This window comes from Scyliorhinus torazame, chromosome 6 (assembly GCF_047496885.1).
Source record: "Scyliorhinus torazame isolate Kashiwa2021f chromosome 6, sScyTor2.1, whole genome shotgun sequence".
Taxonomy (NCBI): domain Eukaryota; kingdom Metazoa; phylum Chordata; class Chondrichthyes; order Carcharhiniformes; family Scyliorhinidae; genus Scyliorhinus; species Scyliorhinus torazame.
The window spans coordinates 301,053,583-301,076,539 of record NC_092712.1 but is presented as its reverse complement, the minus strand read 5'-3'; the positions used below and the strand labels follow the sequence as shown (position 1 = coordinate 301,076,539).

Below are 22,957 nucleotides of genomic sequence, written 5' to 3'. Positions count from 1 at the left end.
AACAGAAATGTTCAAACTAATGAGGGGAAGAACGATCTCCACTAGCCAATGAATCTGCAGCTAGAAGGTATTAACATAAGACAACCACCAAAAGAACAGGGAGCTTGGAAGATTTTTTTTTCAACAGAAATATGATGGGACATACCAGCAATAGTGGTGGAAGCAGCAATGGCATGCATTTATAAAGCACTTGTAACATTGACAAACATCCCAAGCTACTTCACAGAGGCATGAGACAGAAATGGGTGCTGAGACAAAGAAGGACATATTAGGAAGAGTTACTAAAAGTGGTGGGGCTTAAGGAGAATGGATAACAGCTTTCAAAAAGGGAGTGATTAAATATATATACATTAGAAAGATTAAAATGTGAGGTATGTATATAAAAGGACAGGAAAATGGAAAGTAATGGATAATGCAGTGTGAATTCTGTTCTGCACTGTTCTGCCATTCCAGAATTCTAAGTATGCTACATCTGACCTGAGAGTGCTAGTTGCTGATACTGGATGCCAACATTAACACCTTGATGGGGAGCATAAATTGACCAAATAAATGTAACTCTTTTTTACTGAAAGCCTCATTACATTGCACCAAATAGCCAATATCATTTTAAACGTCAATTATTTAATAGTGCCAATGATTGGAGCTGGTGAAAAGTAGCTGATAACCTCATTACTTTGTTTTAGTAGAATGAAGAACCCTCTGAATTATTGCCTTGAAGTAGAGCTTAAAGTAGTGAAGTGTTTAAATATTAAGGAGTAAGATTAAATCGACTTGGGAGCGTGATAGGATTACAGCCTTGGACAGCACATTAGCCAAGCGTGCCAGAAGTATACACCAAAAACAATAGCACAAAACCCTTGAAGCAAGAGTTTGAATACAGTTTGTAATCTTAACATTTTTTCAGACTTGGGTAATTAAGTTGATGGATGTATATTTCCGTTCACATATCTGTTCCAATTTAGTCTGAATGTTACAATATTTGTGGCATCAATGCATAATGCCAACAGATATGGTCAGTGGCATAATGCCAACAGATATAAGTAAACCTCAGTTTTCTAAATGTTTTTGCAATACTGTCCATATGTGTATATTTTTCCTCTTCTACATTTCTTTCCTCCTCTGTTGAAGGCACTGATTCTTACTGGTGTATGGCTCCATAGACATCCGCTGTCCTCCAGTACCTTAGCCAAGTATGTAAGAGTCTAGACATTGAGTGTCGGCAGGCTATTTGACTCCAGGGCATCACAGCTGAGAATGCTTCTAATCTCACCCGATCTCTATACAGCATGATGCAATATTCCAACAGCTCCAACATGGTAGCTCAGAATGGCAGTATGGAATTCAGTACTCACTATTTCCCACAGCGAAATCTTCTTCTTAACTGTGGTACCATCAGGTCACCCCAAGCAGAGACTTTGAGAGCCAATCACTTTGGGCTGCTTTCACACTACACATTAAGGTGTTCGCTAAAGGTGGCATTTAACCAATCTCATGCCCAGGGAAAAATGATAAATGGCAGGAAAGTCATTGTATGATTAGCATAGAATGGGTAATAATTAGGAGTAGTTTTCAAAAAAAAAAACAGATTTAGTACACACATCTGGGCCATCTAACTCACTCATATTGCTTCTATGTTAATTTTATGCTGTGCTAGTGTCACCAGCTCATGACACTAGAGGTAAGGATGAGAGATAACAGCAAATTCCTAAGTTAAATCATCAGATTCACTCAGTTGGTAAAACGCTATCAACTGTGAACACATATAGAAAGGAGCACCAGGGGTATGAACATAACACAAAACCAGTAAGCAATAGCTTTAATTTTTTATTATTCACTGTTTGCATGAGATACATATTAAATGAGCACAATAACCAGAAATTTATGAAATAACCATTCTGCTGTTCTACCATAAGTTGGTTACCAAAGATAGTCTAAACTACAGTAGCCCTATAATTCCCACAATATCTTCTTTCAATCTAATTTTTTAATACATTTTTCTGGGATGCGGGTTTCGCTGGCTAGGCGAGCAATTTGTTGCCCTTAAGAAGCCGCCTTGAACCGCTGCAATCCATATGGTGTACGTGCACCCACTGTGCGACAGGGCTGGATTTGCCGTTGTTGTTTCCAGTGCCTAGGTCAATGTAGGGTGATCCTTTCGGTTTCATTCCTTTTAGGCTCTGTAGCAGTTTTTGATACAACTGAATGGCATTGCTGGGGAGCTGGAGTCACATGTAAGCCAGACCAAGGGAGGACTGCAGATTTTTTTCTCTAAATGTAATAATGACAGCCAACTGTGGTTTCATGGTCATTATTAGACTTTTAATTCCAGATATTTAGTGGATTCAATTTCCACCATCTGCTGTGGTGGGATTCGAACCCAGGTCCCCAGAGAATTTACACACCCTGGGTTTCTGGATCACCAGTCCAATGATAATGCCACCACTTCCTTAGCAAACCTCAAGGGGCTCTTTCTCACTGAGTTTTTGTTTTACAATTAAATGTATTTTTGATGAACATTTCAAATTGCGTTTTCAAATGTTTTCCACTGTTTAATTAAAGCTATGCCTTTTAATCAATTTACCATATCAATCTTAACCAACTGTTCCCTCATACTTATGTACTTGGTTTGTTTAGGTTTAGGTTTAAGAATCTTATTTATGATTGGAGTACTTAATGTGGAATTCTGTTGTACTGTGATAACTATTTCCTAATGCATATTTTACTATGACGTTACTAAGTCACCCTGCCTTTTCACAAGACTAGATCTAAAATGTTGGTTCCACAACATATTACTCGAGGAAACTGTCATGAAAGCATTCAATAAACTAATCTTCCAGTCCATATGAAAATTAAAGTCTCCCACAGCTTGTGCTCTCTTTCTTAGATCTCTTTTCACAGATCTCTTTCTTAGTCCTACCAATATCACTGGCACCCATGGCAAGCGGATTCTTCGCCTCCCCCTCCCAAGTTCCTCTCCAGCCTGGAAGAGATGTCCTTAGCCCTGGCACCAGGCTGGCAACACGGCCTTCAGGGCTCATTTCTCTTGGCTACAGAGAATATTAACTATCCCTGTACTGAAACTACATTCTTTTTCTACTCCCTCCACTTGGATTGTTCCCTACACCACAGTGCCGTGGTCCATTTTCTCTTCCACCCTGCAGTCCTTGCTCGTCCACACGCTGCAAGAACCTCACACATAATGGACAATACCAGGGACTGAGGCTACTCCATTGCGACCTCCTGGGTCCCCATTCTGCAGCAGTTGCAATCATACTCTCCTGTCCCTGAGCAATGATGAATGCAGAAGTACCTAGTCTAAGGGGTGTGACTGCCCATTCTCTGATTCATCACAGTGTCTGAAGCTCAGAATCCAGTTCATCGACACATTATTGTGCTTAATTTGACTAATTAAGTTTCAATTTTAGAAATATTACTCAACTGTTATCTGTAGTTACATTAAATAGTTGAACTTGTTAATATTTGCATCTGCCCAGTACCCTTTAAACTACTGCCCCCATTTAGAGGGATAAATTGTTAAAACTTACCAACCAATCACTTACCTGTTCATCTAACTAATGTGTTTGAGCACTCATCTTTTTCAACCTCTTTTCCTCTCTGCACCAAATTCTCATCTGCACCAAATTGACACTAACACCCAAGTTTCAACTGCTAAGTCAATTTCCTGCTACATTAATCAACATCTATTCAGCCAACCTGTGCATGTAACTGTGCGGAGTCTGCAAATCCTCCCCGTGTGTGCGTGGGTTTCCTCCGGGTGCTCCGGTTTCCTCCCACAGTCCAAAGATGTACAGGTTAGGTGGATTGGCCATGATAAATTGCCCTTAGTGTCCAAAATTGCCCTTAGTGTTGGGTGGGGTTACTGGGTTATGGGGATGGGGTGGAGGCGTTGACCTTGGGTAGGGTGCTCTTTCCAAGAGCCGGTGCAGACTTGATGGGCCGAATGGCCTCCTTCTGCATTGTAAATTCTATAACCTCATTCAGTTGATTAAGAGAAAACTGCCTCTGCCAGGTGGTCTCTGTCAGACTAGGCTTTTTAACAAGTGTTTAGTTTCAACGTTCTAAGTCTTAAGTGTTAATCTAAATTATACCTCGAAAGAAACCTACCAAAGAGATCCCACCTGCACCAAATAACCAGGTTAGCACTTGTTCCTCAGTGCATGCAGTCTTCATCTCATTCTGTGTTCCCATTCTCAATGGGGATAGGGCCAAGATAAGGGTCAAATCAGATAGCTCATTCAATGAACTGGCACATGTACGATGGGCTGGGTGGCCCCCTCTGTGCTGAATCAGTCACTGAATCTATTATAATTTGCAGATTGTTTCTCCTGTAGTGAACCTCCCTACCACAGCTGTCCCTCCTGATAAGCTTAACCCTTTTTCTATCCCTCCTTCAGCTGTGCTGTTTATGTTTCTTTGGCCCTATTCCAATCACATTCATTCCCTCGCCGACCTTCTATTTTCTAAATGCAATGGATATATTAATTGACTTATTCAAGAATTTAATCACAGTTGATGCTTTTAAAGTATTACACCATTTTGAAAAATGCAAGGAAGATTAAATGTAATTTTGTGCAAGTGGTAACATTATAGGCAAAAGAAGGAATCAGCAAAGAATAATAATTAAGTGCAAAAGTAAACTGAACATTGCAAGTCAAGTATCCGAGAAGAAAAAATAAATTTACAAAATGTAATTTGGCTCTGAGAGCATGCAAAATACAAATAATTAGGGAATAACATAATAGATTAAATCTAATAGTCCGTCTGATGTTTTTTGCCTGGGATCAACATCACGGATGATCAACTAACTTTGTTTAATTCCCTTGGCCATCTTTGCTTCTTTAATAGATTTCAGGACTGTCCGGAAAGAGAGTCTTGCCTGTAGCATATTCATAAACCAATTTTCAGGGAATTTTCTTTAATATCCTTCAATTTTACACTCTCACTTTATTTCCAATGAAGTAAAAGGGATTTCACAGGAGAACAAGATCCATTATTACCATGAAGTTGAAGTAACATACAACACTTTATCCCAAAGCGGCAATTCTTATCCTGCCTGCCATCGGTAGTAATGAAACACACCATCACGTAGGAAATTAGGAAATGGGTAGGCCATTTGGTCCCACCACCCTGTTTTGCCATTAAATTTAGAGGATGACTGGGGAACACACCCTGCAGTCAGAGAACAATCCCATTATCCCTGTATTCTACCTTCCAGACAATTTACCAGCCTATGCCACAAGGTTACCTCCAATTCTGTGTCCTTTTAATTTTACTGAAATTCTCTTGTCTGGTTCCTTATCATAATCCCTCTGTCGTCAACATCCATGCCTTCCCCCATCCACCATGCTAGAGACCTCCCCTTAGAAATTCAGCGATAGTACAAATAGACCTATTATTCACAAATACGGGATGTCTTTACTTGATTTACAGTTAGTTGTCCAAATGCTCAACTGCTCTGTTTCTGATGGTAGATTACAATATCTTCTCCTGCAAAAGGGCAGCACGGTAGCATTGTGGATAGCACAATTGCTTCACAGCTCCAGGGTCCCAGGTTCGATTCCGGCTTGGGTCACTGTCTGTGCAGAGTCTGCACATCCTCCCCGTGTGTGCGTGGGTTTCCTCCGGGTGCTCCGGTTTCCTCCCACAGTCCAAAGATGTGCAGGTTAGGTGGATTGGCCATGATAAATTGCCCTTAGTGTCCAAAATTGCCCTTAGTGTTGGGTGGGGCTACTGGGTTATGGGGATAGGTGGAGGTATTGACCTTGGGTAGGGTGCTCTTTCCAAGAGCCGGTGCAGACTCGATGGGCCGAATGGCCTCCTTCTGCACTGTAAATTCTATGATGAATTGATGCTCAGCCAACAGATCTACTGTTGCCTGACTTCTCTCCCTTTCCCTTCAGAACACATTGAGTAAAATTTACAAATATTCCAATTCACAAGGGCAATTCCCAAATCCAGTGAGCTTTGGAAAATTGCACCTGCAATTTCACCATTTATTTATTATCCATAGAATCCACAGGATCCCAACAGTGCAGAAAGAGGCCATTCAGTCCATCGAGTCTGCACCGCCACTCTGAATCAATGGCATTCAGAGAAATGTCATAAAAAGTGATATGTTAGTTCAAAATATCACTGAGAACAATTTCTCCCTTGTTGGACATGGTAGTTCTTCCAAACCATTACACGACATAATTTCATTATCACTCACTCTTTGAACATGGGCAGCACGGTAGCACAAGCGGATAGCACTGTGGGTTCACAGCGCCAGGGTCCCAGGTTCGATTCCCCGCTGGGTCACTGTCTGTGTGGAGTCTGCACGTTCTCCCCGTGTCTGCGTGGGTTTCCTCTGGGTGCTCCGGTTTCCTCCCACAGTCCAAAGACGTGCAGGTTAGGTGGATTGGCCATGCTAAATTGCCCTTGGTGTCCAAATAAAAGGTTGGGAGCGGTTATTGGGTTGCGGGGATGAGGTGGAGGTGAGGGCTTGGGTGGGTCGGTGCAGACACGATGGGCTGGGTGGCCTCCTTCTGCACTGTATGTTCTATGTTCTAAAATCAGCAGAAAGAGTGATTTTTTAAAAAAAAATCCAATGTTAATTCTCATTGTTTTAATGGTTTGAATTTTAAGAGGGGTCCCGATGACAGAGAATCAAGCGGATTGCTGGATGTATCAACGATTGAATCAGACCAATTTCCTACTGTAAAATGCTGAAACTAAACCAAACTTTTCCTAGAATGAGTGAATGTGCCCAGAAGGCACATAATTGTCATCACATATGTGGGTGGCCCAGTAAGTGAAGTTGGTGGGAGTCGAACTTGTCCCTTTCGTTCTCTATGCACTGACGTCAGGGGGAGTTGCTGAATGGAGGCAACTCGCTTCCCACCGGTGAGGAAAGGCTTAATGAGGGAGGGCGAGGCAGCTCTAGTTGCTGTCTCAGCCAACTTGAGCAACTGGTTATCGGGCAAAATTGGCACCTAGCATTTGACCATTTGTCTGACATCTTTATCATTAACGACATGTGATATGGAGAAAGAGAGAACAGAAAAAAATTGGAAGGGTGTTTTATGATGATTGAAGGAACATACTTAAAAGGGTAGAAGCCCAGTGTTGTTTGGAGCTAATTTACTTCTACACTGTCTCTTGAATAAACTTGGCAGGACCGAAGACCAGAAGAAGCAGAACCCCCAATTTATCATCATCCATATAAATAAAATGTGTACACTGATGTTTTCATGTAGATTTAATAAGGTAATAAAATAGAAGCTCCCATCAGACAATGGAATAATGCATTTTTTAAATTTCCTGTGATGCTTTGCATCATTCACAAGTCCAAATCTTGTGAAGTAGGTGCACCTAAAAAATCCCTCATTTGGGTTTTTTAGATTTTTATGTGTTATTTTTTTTAATGAGTGGTTATTGATCTATCTGTAGTAGTTTCCTTTTAGAATGTCAGCCTTGAAGGAAGGAAGGAATGGTGTTTTCTGGAACATATTTGGGTACAATCTCCTGTTTTACTGCTGGAGAGGAGGGGGAGCCACAGGTGGAAATGATTTGTGGCTCTGGCACTGGAACTGACAAACCCCGACCCCTGACCTGTATCATGTACCTGTATTAGTGCAGGCCTGTTAATACTTGTATCTAGTTCATCAGCAGCATCTGCTTTCCTTTGTGACACACAAAACAATGTAGCTCTGACTATCTATTACTGTTGTGTGCAAGACGGGCATTTTTTTTTTGTTTCACAGCATTTACAGACAGATTTTGTCATAAAATCAGGTTAATTTTATTACTAGTGTGTTAAAGACGATATTGCCCTCCAATTTCCAACCTTGGGTAACGGTCATGCGTGGAGTTTGTATGTTCTCCCCGTGTCTGCCTGGGTTTCCTTCGGGTGCTCCGGTTTCTTCCCACAGTCCAAAGATGCTCAGGGTAGGTGGATTGGCCATGCTAAATTGCACCTTAGTGTGTCCGAAGGTTACCTGGGGTTACAGGCTTAGGAAAGGGGAATGGGCCTAGCTAGGGTGCTCATTCAGATGGTTGGGGCAGACTCGATGGGCCAAATGGCCTCCTTCAGCACTGTGATCACAGGCAACCTCTCCTGTGAGTGCATGGTATTGATATCTGTGCACTTCCAGTGGGGGTTACTGTGTATCAGTCGGATTCAGAAATTTGATCCTTACCTTGGCATCAGTTGAGATCAGGTAACTGAATAGACTAGTGATGGACAACCTAGGCTAGTGGTGTGGCCCTCCTTCATCTCAGTGAGCCGCAAGATTTAAATCAGGCTTGTTCGCTAACCATGACGCTTCAATAAAATTGAATGCATTTAATACACGCTGAACATTTCATAACAAGTTATCTCAAATGTTTACATAGAACATAGAACAGTAGAGCACAGATTAATAGAACTGTCATCAACATCAAGTGGTAAAAACAAAATAATTATTTGTGTTTGATTGGATGCGGAGGGAGTGCATGGTTCTCACAGTCAATGTTGTGAGCAAACCCACTTCACTTCACTTGCCCTTGCTTTACGTGCAAATCACTTCAGTCATACCGGCAGGAAAAAAGCTATGCTGATGGAAATCAGCGGAATTTGGCAACCCTGTGCATGGCCAACAGTCAACAAAGGACAGAATTTATTTATTTTTCTCTTATTAAAATTTAGAGTACCCAATTTTTTTTCCAATTAAGGGGCAATTTAGCATGGCCAATCCACCCACCCTGCACATCTTTGGGTTGTGGGGGCAAAACCCACGCAAACACGTGGAGAATGTGCAAACTCCATACGGACAGTGACCCAGAGCCGGGATCATACCTGGGACCTCAGTGCCGTGAGGCAGCACTGCTACGCACTGCACCACCGTGCTGCCTAACAAAGGACAGAATTTAATGCAAATATTTCTAAGTTCATTTATGGTGGATTTTTCAGGCAGTGGGGGGGGGGGGGTTCCGCACCGCTATCAAACAACACTTAGTCATTGTTTTGGGGCCCTGGGGAGGTTCTCACCGGTTTAGCCCACACTTAGAATTTTTTTCAGCACTGAGGAGCTGAGCTCAGAGATCGGGCCGCCATTTTGAAAGGATGCCCCGATCTCTAAGTGAGCGTGTGGGACCCCCACCCATGGGCAGTGTCACCCTCCACACACATGGGCACTAATCCATACCCACCCCAAGTGAAGATACCCAGCTATTGGGTCCCTGGGGGCCCCCTCTGCAGGCCCCCAGAGACGTCCCCTTCCAGGCCCCCTGTCCAGGACCCCCACCCGTCAGCTCCTCAACCTCCCAGAAGTCCCTACTTACCTGCCATGCAACCCTTCAAACCCCACCTCCACACTCCTTTCATGGGCATGGCCCTTGGCAGTGCCACCCAGGCACGCTTGCACTAACCAGTGCCACCCAGGCACGCTTGCACTATCTCCCAGCATTGCTCCTGCCAGCTTGGCAGTGCCACCCAGGCGCCATGGCAGTGCCACGGTGGCAATGGTAAGGTGCTAGCTGGGCAGTGCCAAGGTGCCCGCATTACCGGGGATTGCCAGAGAGCCGCCCTGCACTATCCATGACCACCCAGGGGTCTCTAATGGCCTGGGAGACCCCGCTGAGTGCCGTTCTGCCTGGTCCAGTGCTGAACGGTGCCCAGCTTCAGCCTCCCTGGGGAGGCTGGAAGATCCGGGGACGCCCGCAGTTCCCGGCTCAGCACGCCTGAGTGGGTTTAAACCCTACATAGGCGTGCGTCGTTTGGTCACGTCCCTTTTGGGCACGCTTCAGATTTCGACACCTCGCGGGATTTGGGTAGATCCCGCGAGGCGTCGAAAGCTGCCGGGAAACCAGCGAGAGGCCTTTCCCGGGATTCACTGGCCGTGTTGTGCTCTCGCTCGAGCACAACGCGACCACAAAAGAGCGCCCAAAATGTCTCGTGAGCCGAACCCAGGTGGACCACATGTGGCCCCTGGGGCGCAGGTTGCCCAACACTGGTGTAGACCATCAGTAAACCTGGAAACTCTCTGCTCTGTGAGGCTGAGTGCTAAAGGGACCTTAAAGCATGCAGTGTCTATCCTGAATGTACCTACATTATAGACAGGTGACCTTTTAATTATTGTCTGACTTCCGGTGCAGGTAAGATTGCCTTCAGCTACTTGATGAGGTGGATGACTTCACCATTGAGGGCTGTCACCAGTGATAGAGTTTAACAGCAAGCCGTGAGGGACTTTTTCCATTTCCCATGAATAATTGTTGAAATCCACTTGCACAAGTTTACAGTGTCAGAGGCTGGACCTTGATGCGGAAAGCTTTCGCTGAAGTAAATCAGATTATTTTCCACATGATTTTCCTGAAAGGATGTTATGATTTTCTCGATGTATGTTGGCCGGTGATAAATGAGGCTTTTATATGATGTAATGCGAAAGGTTGGTGCCTTAACTTCCTCCTTCGTGGAGCTTAGCAAAGAGAACACTCTGAGCAGGGCTAGCAGACTCCGCAAGTTTTATTCCCCCCCCCCCCCCCCCCCCCCCACCTTTATGTACCCATTATCTGGCTTCTAACAATCTGCCGTTAGGAGTAAAACATGAGACCTTCAAACCTGCGTTTAAGGGGATTTCTCCAGCAGCCCGGTCCATGTTGTCTAGCATAACAGACTGCTGTGTAATTGGCATTCTTTAGCAGCCCATATCCCGGTATCCCTTGTTTTGTCCTGTTTGCGGTTTATCTCCTTTGTCAGTGCGCTTGTCGAAGCCAGTGCTGACTGACTTCATTTCCCCAAAGTGGAGCGCAAGCATTGTTTGGGCACTGACTGTATTCTGTCAGCCCCCCTCCGATGGACAATACCACTGATTTGCAACTTCCTGAGTAGACCAGACAGTTAGCTGCGTATTTCCCGTCACCCTACCACCAACCCCCCCGGCCCCCCAACACCAATCTCTTATCATTCTCGGTCATTAAAAAGGCTCCATTTTCTAGAGTGAAATCGCTTTTATTATGAGGTGGTATCCCTGTTTAGACTTGATGAAATGTGAGATTACTCTGATCAGATAAGAATGCTGCAGCATAGGTCCCCCATGAAACTACAGGGAAGGAAATTACTGCCCGACACGAATCGAGTCACACTGGTTTGGGACAGGCTTGGAAGTAAATACAGACCTTTTTTTTTTGAAGATATGTGAGGGTCAGTGCGAAAAAAAACTTCAAGACTCAAAAGTGAAATTTAAGCACTGGTACAAGCGTGCCCGCTCATGCCATGCTGATGTAGAGTTTATTCACAAACCAAAAAATAAACCTCCACGCCGGCATTCCTTTATTCCCTTGGTGCCTGCGCTGTTCCAGTGCTCTGCTCTCATAAGTAAATGCCACTTGTTATCATAGAATTCCTGAACCACTTCGAGTCAAATGTACTTTTTTTCAATTTGTAACTTGGTCTTATAATTTTTGCAAATGCCTGTTGGTGGCATGCGGAGTTCACAGCCTGATCTTCAGTCAGTTGGTATGAGCCTTATGGTTATTAATCCTTTTTTCAGAAATCAAAGATAGAATCATAGAATTTATAGTGCAGAAGGAGGCCATTCGGCCCATAGAGTCTGCACCGGCTCTTGGAAAGAGCACCCTACCCAAGCCCCCACCCTATCCCCATAACCCGGTAACCCCACCCAACACGAAGGGCAATTTTGGACACTAAGGGCAATTTAGCATGGCCAATCCACCTAACCTGCACATCTTTGGACTGTGGGAGGAAACCGGAGCACCCGGAGGAAACCCACGTGCAAACTCCGCTCAGACAGTGACCCAAGCCGGGAATCGAACCTGGGACCCTGGAGCTGTGAAGCAATTGTGCTAACCACTATGCTACCGTGCTGCCCTAATCAAAGAATGAAGTATGCAGTTTTTATCACAATTTATTTTCAAGACTTTCCATCTGCACAGAAATTTTGATTTGCTTTCGCTAATGAATGATAGTACCAATTATTTTACATACAAGCATTCCAATTAGAAGCAGGAATAAGCCATTCGGCCCCTCTAGCCTGCTGCATGCTTTGACAAGATTGTGGCTGATCTGCTTACGAATTCTGCCAACCCCCTAAACCCTTTAACTCTCCACTCAGTCAAGAATCAACTTAACTCGGCTTCATAACAGATTCAAACACCTTGCCTCCATAACTCTCTGCAGAAGAGAATTTTGACGCTTATCCAGCTTTATCTCTTGTGGAGGTTACCATCCCATGAAATACAATCAAAGACTTGGTGCAGCTATTATAAAAAAATTAGGTGAAAAGACTCGAGGAGACTTTTCCAAAGTCTTGAAGTTCATGAACAGCCAGCATGTTAGAGAGACTTGACCAGATTACAGCTGACTATAATCTACATAACCCGGTGACAAGTGTTTGCGGCGTTTTGTGATCTTTGAATTCGGAACTTAATGCAAACATTCCTGAGAATTTAAATTCATTCTGAAAGTTTAGAATTTTCAGCACAAAAAGTGAAAAAATCTTTTTGCATACAGCTGTTCTTTTAATATTGAAATTACTGGCACAAGCTGTAACTAGTGAGCAAACAGATCAGAGCAAATGTCATATATCTGACAATCCTTTTTTGATCTTACAATCGAGCTGTATTGTAACACTTAAAAAGGCATTTTGCCCTTTCAATAATTTTATCAAAATATGTAGGCTGCCTCCCCGAATGTTTTCCATAAATTTCTGAAAATGATTGCATCCATGTGAAATACAAGATATGAACAGTTCTTGATGATGTTCAATGAATAAACATTTTTTTAAATCCTTTTTATCTTTATTTTCCCCTATCCTTTTGGGTTCCTTCCCTATACTCCCCCCCCCCCCCCCCCCCCCCCCCACACACACACACACACACTTCCCTGTACCACAGTGGTCCAAACTGGGACGGTAGGCAGGTGAGCTTTTACAAGATGGTTGACAAGTAACTCTTCAACCAGCTGCCTGAGTTTGGCACTTCAAGGGCAGTACGGTGGTGCAGTGAGTAACACTGCTGCCTCACGGCGCTGAGGTCCCAGGTTCGATCCCGGCTCTGAGTCACTGTCCGTGTGGAGTTTGCACATTCTCCCCGTACTTACATGTGTTTCGCTCGCCCCCACAACCCAAAGATGTGCAGGGCAGGTGGATTGACCACACTAAATTGCCCCTTGATTGGAAAAATGAATTGGGTACTCTAAATTTATTTTAAAAAAAGAGTTTGGCACTTTATTCTGGGAATGGGAAGGTTGACCCATCGTAGTCCCTCCTGTGACAATGTGGCAATAATTTACGTAGTTCAATTTTGTGATATATGCTAACAGCTGTTTAATCTTAAACTTTTCTGTACTAGTCTTATGCAGAAATGTTACTGCTGCCTTTACATGTTAAAACAGTGCCCATTATTTCAACTATTTCACTGGATATCTGCAAGACATTTTGTGTAATCTTGGCACAATCGCTTTCTCTTGTGATGTATCGTGGTTCCCTGTACAGTGGTGGTAATTGCATCTTAAATCAATTAAGTAGCCATGGCCCATGTACTTTTCAAAGGTTTATGCGAGTTGAAATGCAGACTAGTCAGTGTTACACACTCTTAGAAATTAAGTGGGTTTTCCTGGCACAAATTAATTTGCTGTGGTGTACTCTAGCATATGCAAAGAGCAAAACTGTGCCTCTTCAGTACTTTTGCTGAATAGGAGCGGTACATTGATAGCATGAGGCAACATTGTCATTGGAGAGTCCAAAGAAAAGAAAGCCAAGGTGAGTGAAAAACAGGCTACCAATTGGCTATCGCCCATTTTGTGCGGCTGCTGAAGCCAAATTTATAATACCCCGTGGTCCTTCACCACTTCAGTCACAGATCAACTGGTCGCATAATGCGACGAGTGCAGTTTAACATTAACTTTCAATTTTGTGCATGTTCACCAATTGTCTTCCCCCTCTCCTCATCCCCTGAAGATATTTACTCTTTAATGGGGTTAAACTTCCACAATCATTGGGCACCTTTTGGGCACTCTATGAAATCATTGGGCACCTTTTGGTACATTTCCCAAGTGGCCCATTTGCATGTGTGAATGTCAGCTAGCTGTTCAACCACATGGAACTTCGCAGCAAAGCCAAACCTGCACTTACTTTATATTCATACAATGCTCACTGCCTGCAGTGTCAATGATTGGCAGTCAGAAGCAGGAATTTTAGTTAGTTTCTCCCTAGTTAATATGGGAATGCTGAATTTAATTAGAAGCATCCTTGCCACGACTCCAGCTGAGATCAACACAGCTAGTGGCGTGAATCTGAGAGGTCACTGATCTGCATGACTCATGTGCTCTATGTAAATCTACTGAGCCAACATGGGGATCTCACTTTAACTTACTGATAAAAATGACTTAATTTACTCCATCTGCTCTCATTTAAATTCATAAACTCATTGGCAATTTAATGTGAAGTAAATGCTACATGTATGCATGAAACTCTGCATTCCACAATTCGTGAATACTGTGAGCAGCCAGTATCGCTTTGCACACACACAGCGCGCTAAAAATGATAGTGGCATTAAATCAGTATTGAGTCGTACATTAGGAGCAAGATTGGGAATTGGTAAAAATTTGTCCAAAGCTAAAACCAAGATGTGGTTCACCAGCATTGAAGCATACCACTTCACCAATGCATCGATAGCGGTGTCACAAGTTCACCATTATAAGCTTGGTGAAAAACACATACTTTTTTGATATGCGTTACACAAAATATGATCTTGACAATGTAAGCCTCGAAATAGATTGCCAGTTAACGCAGAGTTCGCCATCAGCTGCCGTGGAGGAATTACTAAGCATGATGATCTGAGGTAACTAAAATTAAACACTGGTGGACTCTCATGTGGGTTGAATGTTTCTAGTAAGCAGTGTTAATGCTGCCCATTTTTCCAATATCCATTCCTGGCCTCCAGCCTGTGAACTTACTTTTCTCTCCTTTTTAAATGGGTGATCCTGGCTTTAGATAGAAAAACAATTGTTACTATGGGACAAGGCACTAGAAGATTCACCCAATCCCAATATTTTGCTATTCGAAGCAAGTACAATAAACATGGCTAGCTTATTAAAAAGCACAATTTTCTTATCATTCCATCAGCTGAAAGTAACAATTTGGAACATTTTTTCCCAGAGCATGGCGGGGGTTCTACCCCAGCTCCAACAGTGTGAAATCATAACAGCCCTGACAGCAAGTAGTTTGCTGAATTTTTGTTACTCTGGCCACCAGACGACTTCCATTTACCTAGCACAGCCTCAGGACATCCCAAAGCAGTTTACACCTAATTAAGCATTTTTCAATGATTATCACCATTGCAGTGTAATATCAGTAGAGAACAATAATGATGCCAGTAATGAGCCCCATTGCCTCCTCCAATATGGAATCATATCCTCCATCTCTTCTTCATCTCTCCTTGTGTTCATTTAGCACTCTTCTACTCTCAGGATCAATTAGTTACTCCTTTATACCAATTCCCCTAACTATGGTGTCAATCACCGCTTAAATAAAAGGAAACCGTCCACCTCTCTATTAAAATGTGTTTAATTTCAGTTATCTGAGATTTCAATTTTGGGACTAAATTTTATTTTATTGTGTTCGCTGCATTGCTTAATTTTAATTATTGCAAAATTCAAGAGGAAATATGGCACTTGTCATTCGATTGTCATTAGACATGTCTAATACATGAGCAAAAATAAAGGAAGATTTGTTGAATGATATTTTTGGCAATTCTGTTTCTTTTTCGTTTTAAAAATAAATTTAGAGTACCCAATTATTTTTTTCCAATTAATTGTCAATTTACTGTGGCCAATCCACCTAACCTGCACATTTTTGGGTTGTGGGAGAATGTGCAAACTCCATACGGACAGTGACTCAAGGCCGGGATTCGAACTCGGGTCCTCAGTGCCGTAAGCAGCAGTGCTAGCCACCGTGCTACCTATTGGCAATTCTGTTTTAAAGAATTAATAGTAAAGTGTATAGTCTGCACGTTCTCCCCGTGTCTGCGTGGGTTTCCTCGGGTGCTCCGGTTTCCTCCCACAGTACAAAGATGTGCAGATTAGGTGGATTGGTCAAGCTAAATTGCCCCTTAAAAAAATTAAAATAGTAAAGTGTGTTTGTACAGTTTCACAATTACACAATATACACTGCTGCCTCACGGCGCCGAGGACTCAGGTTTGATCCTGGCTCCGGGTCACTGTCCCTGTGGAGTTTACGCATTCTCCCTGTGTCTGCGTGGGTGTGACCCCCACAACCCAAAGATGTGCAGGGTAGGTGGATTGGCCACATTAAATTGCCCCTAAATTGGAAGAAAAAAAATTTGGTACTCCAAATTTAAAAGAATAATAATTATTACACAATATAACTTTTCAGAGTGATATCTGCAAACCCTGAAGGCCTGGCCAAGATTTCACCAGCCACTCAGATGGCAGTCAGCTGCATTAGTACCACCCAAATACAGATAACACTACAGACAATTCACAAGCTACTAGTATGTAGGATGTATGTGCTGAAGGTAATGTGTGGACAACATTCTGTAACTAAAAAGAAACTGAAAAACAGTTTGAAAATACTGGGGTGAGTGTGGGGATGATGGAGGTGAGACGGTGATTTGAGGTCAAAGTGTGGTTTGCAGATTTAAAGTACCATGTCCTTTAAATTAAAAAATTCATATCTCTTTTTTTAATAAAACGAGTTACTGTGCATTATAAGCAAAGTCTCCAACAAAGTGCTGCTCCTTTAAGGGACCCTGTGAAAATATAGTCAATCTGTGTGTTTGGAACTAATACATCCACTAGAGAGAGGTTGTACTTAACCAAAAATAAAATCACAGTCCAAATAACTTGGAGATATTTATCAAGTTGTCACACTTTTGTGCACTTTTGTTTGGTGCTTTGACAAGATCTTAAGCAAGCAAATCTCCATTTCACCCCATTGCCTTTGCTGTTCCTGTCCTGTGTTCTCCAACCTTAAGTAGTTGGATTAAGTGTGTCTACCAACAGTGCCCGTTTCTGACAGTAAGTAATCCCATGCGCTTTGCAACAGGTGGAAGGACCTTGTATCAAATTCCTGCTTCCTTGAGATTCATGCATAACCACTTTCTCGCTCAGAATCAATATTTAAAATGTATCTCCAAAATTTACCTATGTATAATTATTGGTCCTCCTCGTGCTTTTGCTGAAATTGTTACGAAGTTTGAAGTACAAGTTTGAAGGTTTTTGTGAAGTCCCTGAATCATTTAAAACGCATACACATTCTTGTATAGTCGATTTAACCAGAAAAGTTAACATTGCCTTGGAATGAAATTTGCTCTCCGTGATCGTTCACTGAAACAATCCCATTTGTTCAAATCTGTGTACCTGTTTCTTGGGAAAGTGGATTTATTTTGTAGGCATTTATTTTCACAGCCCGTGAATATGATATCCTACACTAGTGAAGGTATAAAATATTGTATTGCAGTCTGCATCTAAAGAAACGTCTTAAAAATGATCAGCTGACAGGATCATCACCGATATGATTGTGTTGTCACACCTTTAGCTTTAAATCACACCAATTAAAATAAGATATCATAGAATTTACAGTGCAGAAGGGAGATACGCATCTCCACATTTAAAAAAGCATAACAATGGAATCCAAATAAACTAATTTGTTCAATACAAAATATCAATTAACTTTCCCAGTAGAAAAGCAGCATAATATACTTAAATTGCTAATTATTTTAACATTGTAGAATAATACATTGATTGAAAGTAGCTGTAATGTAATATTTCAGGCCATTGTCCCGCAGCAGGAGGAAACATCACATGAATAGGTGGGCGGCACTGTAGCAGTGGGTGGCATGGTAGCACAGTGGTTATCACTGTTGCTTCACAGCTCCAAGGTCCCAGGTTCGATTCCCGGTTTGGGTCACTGTCTGTGTGGAGCCTGCACGTTCTTCCTGTGTCTGCATGGGCTTCCTCCGGATGCTCCTGTTTCCTCCCACAAGTCCTGAAAGACATGCTGTTAGGGGAATTGGACATTCTGAATTCTCCCTCAGTGCACCTGAACAGGTGCCGGAATGTGGCGACTAGGGGCTTTTCACAGTAACTTCATTGCAGTGTAAATGTAAGCCTACTTGAGACAATAAAGATTATTATTATAATAATTAGACAATATTCTCTACAGTGTTGAATCAGCTAAGAGGCATTTTGATTGTCACAAGTAGTAATACTGCCTTTTAAATTGTAATTTTTAGAATGTTTTGAAGCATTCTCCTCATGTCTTCATTATAATCACAATGTTTACTGCTGAGCAAACTCCGAATTAGGAAGATAGAAATCATTGCAGGTCATTCAGTAAAGTCGCCATAGTCTTAGGTGACCATAGCCTGCTTTCCCCTTTGAGGAAGGGAAGCTGACTTGTGCTGATTTAACCTAAGGATCACTTCAGGCGAGGGGCAAGGTTGAGAAGGTGGGACCTTCACGAATAATCTCAGCCAGTACGAAAATTTAACTGGTGCTGTTGGCGTCGCTCTGCATCACGAACCAACTGTCCAGCCAACTGAGCTAAACTGGCCCCCTTAATGTAAATGCCGCCACAGTCCCAGAGCACCATAGGCTGCTCTCCCCTTTGGTTGGGGGGGGGGGGGGGGGGGGGGGGGCGGGGTAGCTGACTGGTGGTGATTTAAACCTGAGGATCACCACACCTCAGGTGAGGGACAAGGTTGAGAAGGCAGGGCCTTCATAAATAACCTCAACTGGTACGGGAATTGAACCTGCGCTGTTGGCTTCGCTCTGCATCACAAACCAACTCAACCAACTGAGCTAACTGACCCACCATGCCCTCCAGCATGTCGGAATTTATATGTTATATATGTTACAACGTATATATGGCTAACCTGTGCCTGAACCATTAAACAGCCTTTGGTCTATATCCCTTGATAGCCTTTTTTAACAGAAATGTATCAATTTCTATTCTTAACAAATCAATAGACCCAGCATTCACAGTATTTTGAGGGCACGCGTTCCAGATTTCCTTTTTGTGAAGATGGTATCTTTACTTTTTCATTTCTTTGCGAGATGGCTGAGCTCTAATTTTAAGATTATGCTCTTTCTTGCTCTGCATTGCTCCACGGGAAGAACGTGTCTCTGTATCTACACTATTCAAAAGATAGGAAAAACGTATATTTTTACAGCACCTTTCATGGCCTCAATACATCCCAGAGATCTTCTAACCAGTGAAGGACAGTCACTGTTATAATATAGGAAATGGGGACAGCCAATTTGGCACAGGAAGATCCCGCAAACAGTAATGAGATAACGACCAGTGGAATTTTTTTGTGTTCTTGTTGACTGCGGGATAAATATTGACCAGGAACGCCAGGGATAAATCCCCCTGGTCTTTTTCAAAATAGTGCCATGGGATCTTTTACACCCACTGGAGAGGGTGGACTGGGCCCTGGTTTACCTTCATTGTGCAGCATTATCTCAGTGTGTTACTGGAGTGTCAGCCTAGATTTCTGGAACGGGACCCAAACCAATAACTTGTGATGCCTGGGCAAGAGAGCTATCAACTAAGCCGGAATTGTGACTCTTTCCCCCCCCCCCCCCCCCCCCCTACCATTTTAAAATCTTTGATCCAACACCCCTCAGTCTTCTAGGCATGATAATCAGCTTGGGAATCCTTCCGCCACTCCCCCCTCCCCCCACTCCATTATTCTCCACAGTATGGCTATGAAGACACCTTACAAAAAAGGAATAAAACCATGTTTATGCAATGTAGCACCATAATTTAACCCTTTAATTCCTGATACCAATCTAACGATCCAGCAATGTACCCGGTCCAAGGCCCCTATATCCTTTCTGAGGTTCAGAAGAGTGTAACGAAGGTTCACCAGAATTGTTCCGGGAATGGCGGGAATGCCTTTTGAAGAGATGTTCGGAAAACTGGGTCTGTGTTCTCCTGAGTTTCGAAGAATGAGAGACGATCTCCTTGACACCTACAAAACACTGAAAGGAATAGACAGGCTAGATGCAGGTAAGATGTTTCCCTTGCTTGAGGGGTCTGGAACTAGGGGACACAATTTCCAAAATAAGGGAGATGCAACTTGGGACCGAGATGAGGAGAAATTTCTTTACACAGAGAGTTGCAAATCTTGGATTTCTCTACCATAGAAGGCTGTGGAAGCCCAATCACTGAGTATATTTAAGGCAGAGATTGATAGGTTTCTGATTAACAATAATGTAAATAAAGGGTTATGGGGATAGTGGATGTAAAAGGTGTTGAAGTGTGTGATCAGCCATGATCGTGTTGAATGGTTTAGCAGACTCGATGGCTGAATGGCCTCCTTATATTCCTGATACCCAGACCTGAATGTGCAACTCCAGAAGGGCTCAACCAAGACTGAAGCGTCAACGCGTCTTCCTTGTATCTCAACCTCCATAAGATAGGGGTCAACATTCCATTATTTATACATATGTATGTATCTGTGTACTATCCTAATTCACTGTTACTCTGAAGATTACCCCTTTCATAAAGTAATGACTGAGGTGAGGGCTCAAGAGCACCCAATCCTGCAACATGCTCCTTGGACTTCTAAATGGCAGATGAGGAGTGGATGGAACAAGCTGGTGTGTTTTTAATGTTCCATTGGGCATCTCTCCTACCCCCCGTGGAGAATTTGTTGACAAAAAGGCTGATGGAAAAGTGAATTAATATTGGACCAAAAAAAGGAGGAAATGGTTAAGAATTCAGATCATGGGTCAGGAAATTATCTGTATTTGATTGTTTACCCCTCAATGAGGTCAGGTTTTTTTTGTGTCTGAGTAATTTTTGTTTGGTGGGGGGGAGACCTCCAAATAGTGGAGCTTTTTGCAAATCCAAGGCGAGGAACCAAGTGGGTGGGAGTGAGTTGACAATTTTGATCAGCCCCCTCTAACCTCTTATTATGATGGCCCAGAGTTGGAATGCATTACTGAACAGTCAAAACATCAAACAGCAGCCACAAAGGAAAATAAAGCCCATCGTTTTAATTAAACGCTTCCAGTATTCTGTAGCCGGCTTGTTTATTGGTATAAATGCAGCAAAATCCGCTGGGGATATTTTCCAGGCAAGTTCAATGTGGGGTTTTGGAAAGTGTGGGAATGGGTCGCTTACAGAGCCTGTTTCAGAGTGTTTGATATATTTCTATATATAACTGGCGGCAGAGGGGACTGTGGAGTGCTCAGGAACTTCCGTTCAACCCCAAATATTCGGGGGTAAGTATCAGAGCCGGGTGCTCCGATACTGATCACTCACCAGTGAAATACCAAATTGTGTCATTACACTCAGCTTAGCGCGTTAGGAAGCTGATGTAACTAACTTAATAAACACTCTTTCGGCTGGTAAGTGATTTTTTTTCTCTGAACGCTTTAAACCTGCAGACGAGGCGAGGGCTCAGTGCGAGAGAACTGGACCCCAACATCCTCCCCCCCCCCCCCAGCAGGGAACCGCCAGCGGGAGGGAGTTCAGGGTCTGTTACCTGCCAGTCCACCGACCCCCAGTTTACCCCTGACCTTCAAACCTGCAACATCCCAGAAAGACTGAGAGCTGCCGCGGGGCTCCAGCGCCTGGTGCAGGTTTTAACGAGAGAAGCGGCAATAATCCATTGAAACCCAACAACACACTGTGTAAAACACAGCCCAGATAGTGACGTTGACCCTGTGCTTCATAATTTTTTTTCTATCCCAAAAGGAATTTCTACAAGGAGACAGCACCAAAGCGCTACAGAAACTGGGATGGAAGCCAAAAGTTGCATTTGACGTAAGTGCTTGTTTTGGAGTTGCAAATATATATATTTCAAATCAATGCATCTGAAAGCTCTCATTCTCCCCCCCCCCCCCCCTTGCCCCCAAAAAACTCTGTTGCGGTTCTGTGTGTGTGCAGTGGTCCCCATTCCTCTCTCGTCAACGCTATCTCTCGGGATGCAACCGATTAACAATTGATTTCTGTTTAATAATCTCGGTTTATTTTGCCCCCAAATGCAAGATGCGTCAGGGAGAATGAACCCTGTCGCTCGGTCATCTTGGGGTGAGGGCTGCGGTGGTTTGGGCTGGATCTGCACATCCACCCCCCCCCCCCCATTATGTTTTTTTGACTGCTTTCTTGCTGAGCTGATGGTGCTGTGCTTGTCTGTAGGACCTGGTGAAGGAGATGGTGGCTGCTGACATTGAGCTCATGAAGACCAATCCGAATGCCTAAAGCCGGACACCAGAGCCTCAAGACCTGTGGCTGAAATACTGGGAGCAATGCAATAACGAGGACCGCTCTACATATCAAAGCAACAAGCGAATGGATTATTAATATGCAGGGGGTTGGGGTGGAGATGGGCCGAACGGCTGTAGGGAATCTACCATTCTAATAGGATTCTTTTTGGTTTTTTAAAATTGAGTGTTAAATTATTCACTCTGAATGACTGGGCTATTTATCGGTTGGTGGGAACAATCTTTAACAATGAAAATGTCTTTCTCTTTACAACTGTCTTTAACATAGGAATGGTCGCTTTGTAAACGGGGGTGGGAGCGAAGGGACGCTTCTATTTGTGTCTGTCCCGAATAAGGTTCTGTCTTTAAACCCTGATGTGTTGCTGAATCTCCTTTTGGATTGAAATATGAAAATGCAGGTTTTAAACAATTCCAGGCTTGCTTTTTTTCTTTGTCTGTGTGTGTGTTTGATTTCAGTATTGGCCAGTTTCATGGCTTCTTTTTCTTCACACGTATTAGGGTTGATTTTATTCAAAATACTTTCCCTACACTGAACCTTAATGGTGGCCTGAACTTGAGGAGTGAAACACTTGGGGGGGGGGGGGTGGATGAGACTCCTAGCTTCCAATGAACAAAACGTCTTTAGTTTCCCTTAGGAGCCCCTAATGAAGGCATTTGGCCGTAAGTGGGAACAATTTCAGGGTGTTTAGAGAGTGCAAT

The 22,957-nt window shown here is 43.2% G+C and overlaps 1 protein-coding gene across 1 annotated transcript in view; it reads left to right on the top strand.

The window, feature by feature from the left end:
• gmds (GDP-mannose 4,6-dehydratase) overlaps positions 1-22,667 on the top strand; it is a 677,745-nt gene extending 655,078 nt beyond the window's left edge. The window contains exons 10-11 of the mRNA XM_072509922.1: positions 21,729-21,797; positions 22,173-22,667. Of these exons, the coding sequence (XP_072366023.1) occupies positions 21,729-21,797; positions 22,173-22,235 (132 nt within the window). The 3' untranslated portion in view covers positions 22,236-22,667. The remainder of the gene's footprint in view (positions 1-21,728; positions 21,798-22,172) is intronic.
• The last annotated feature ends 290 nt before the right edge of the window (positions 22,668-22,957 follow it).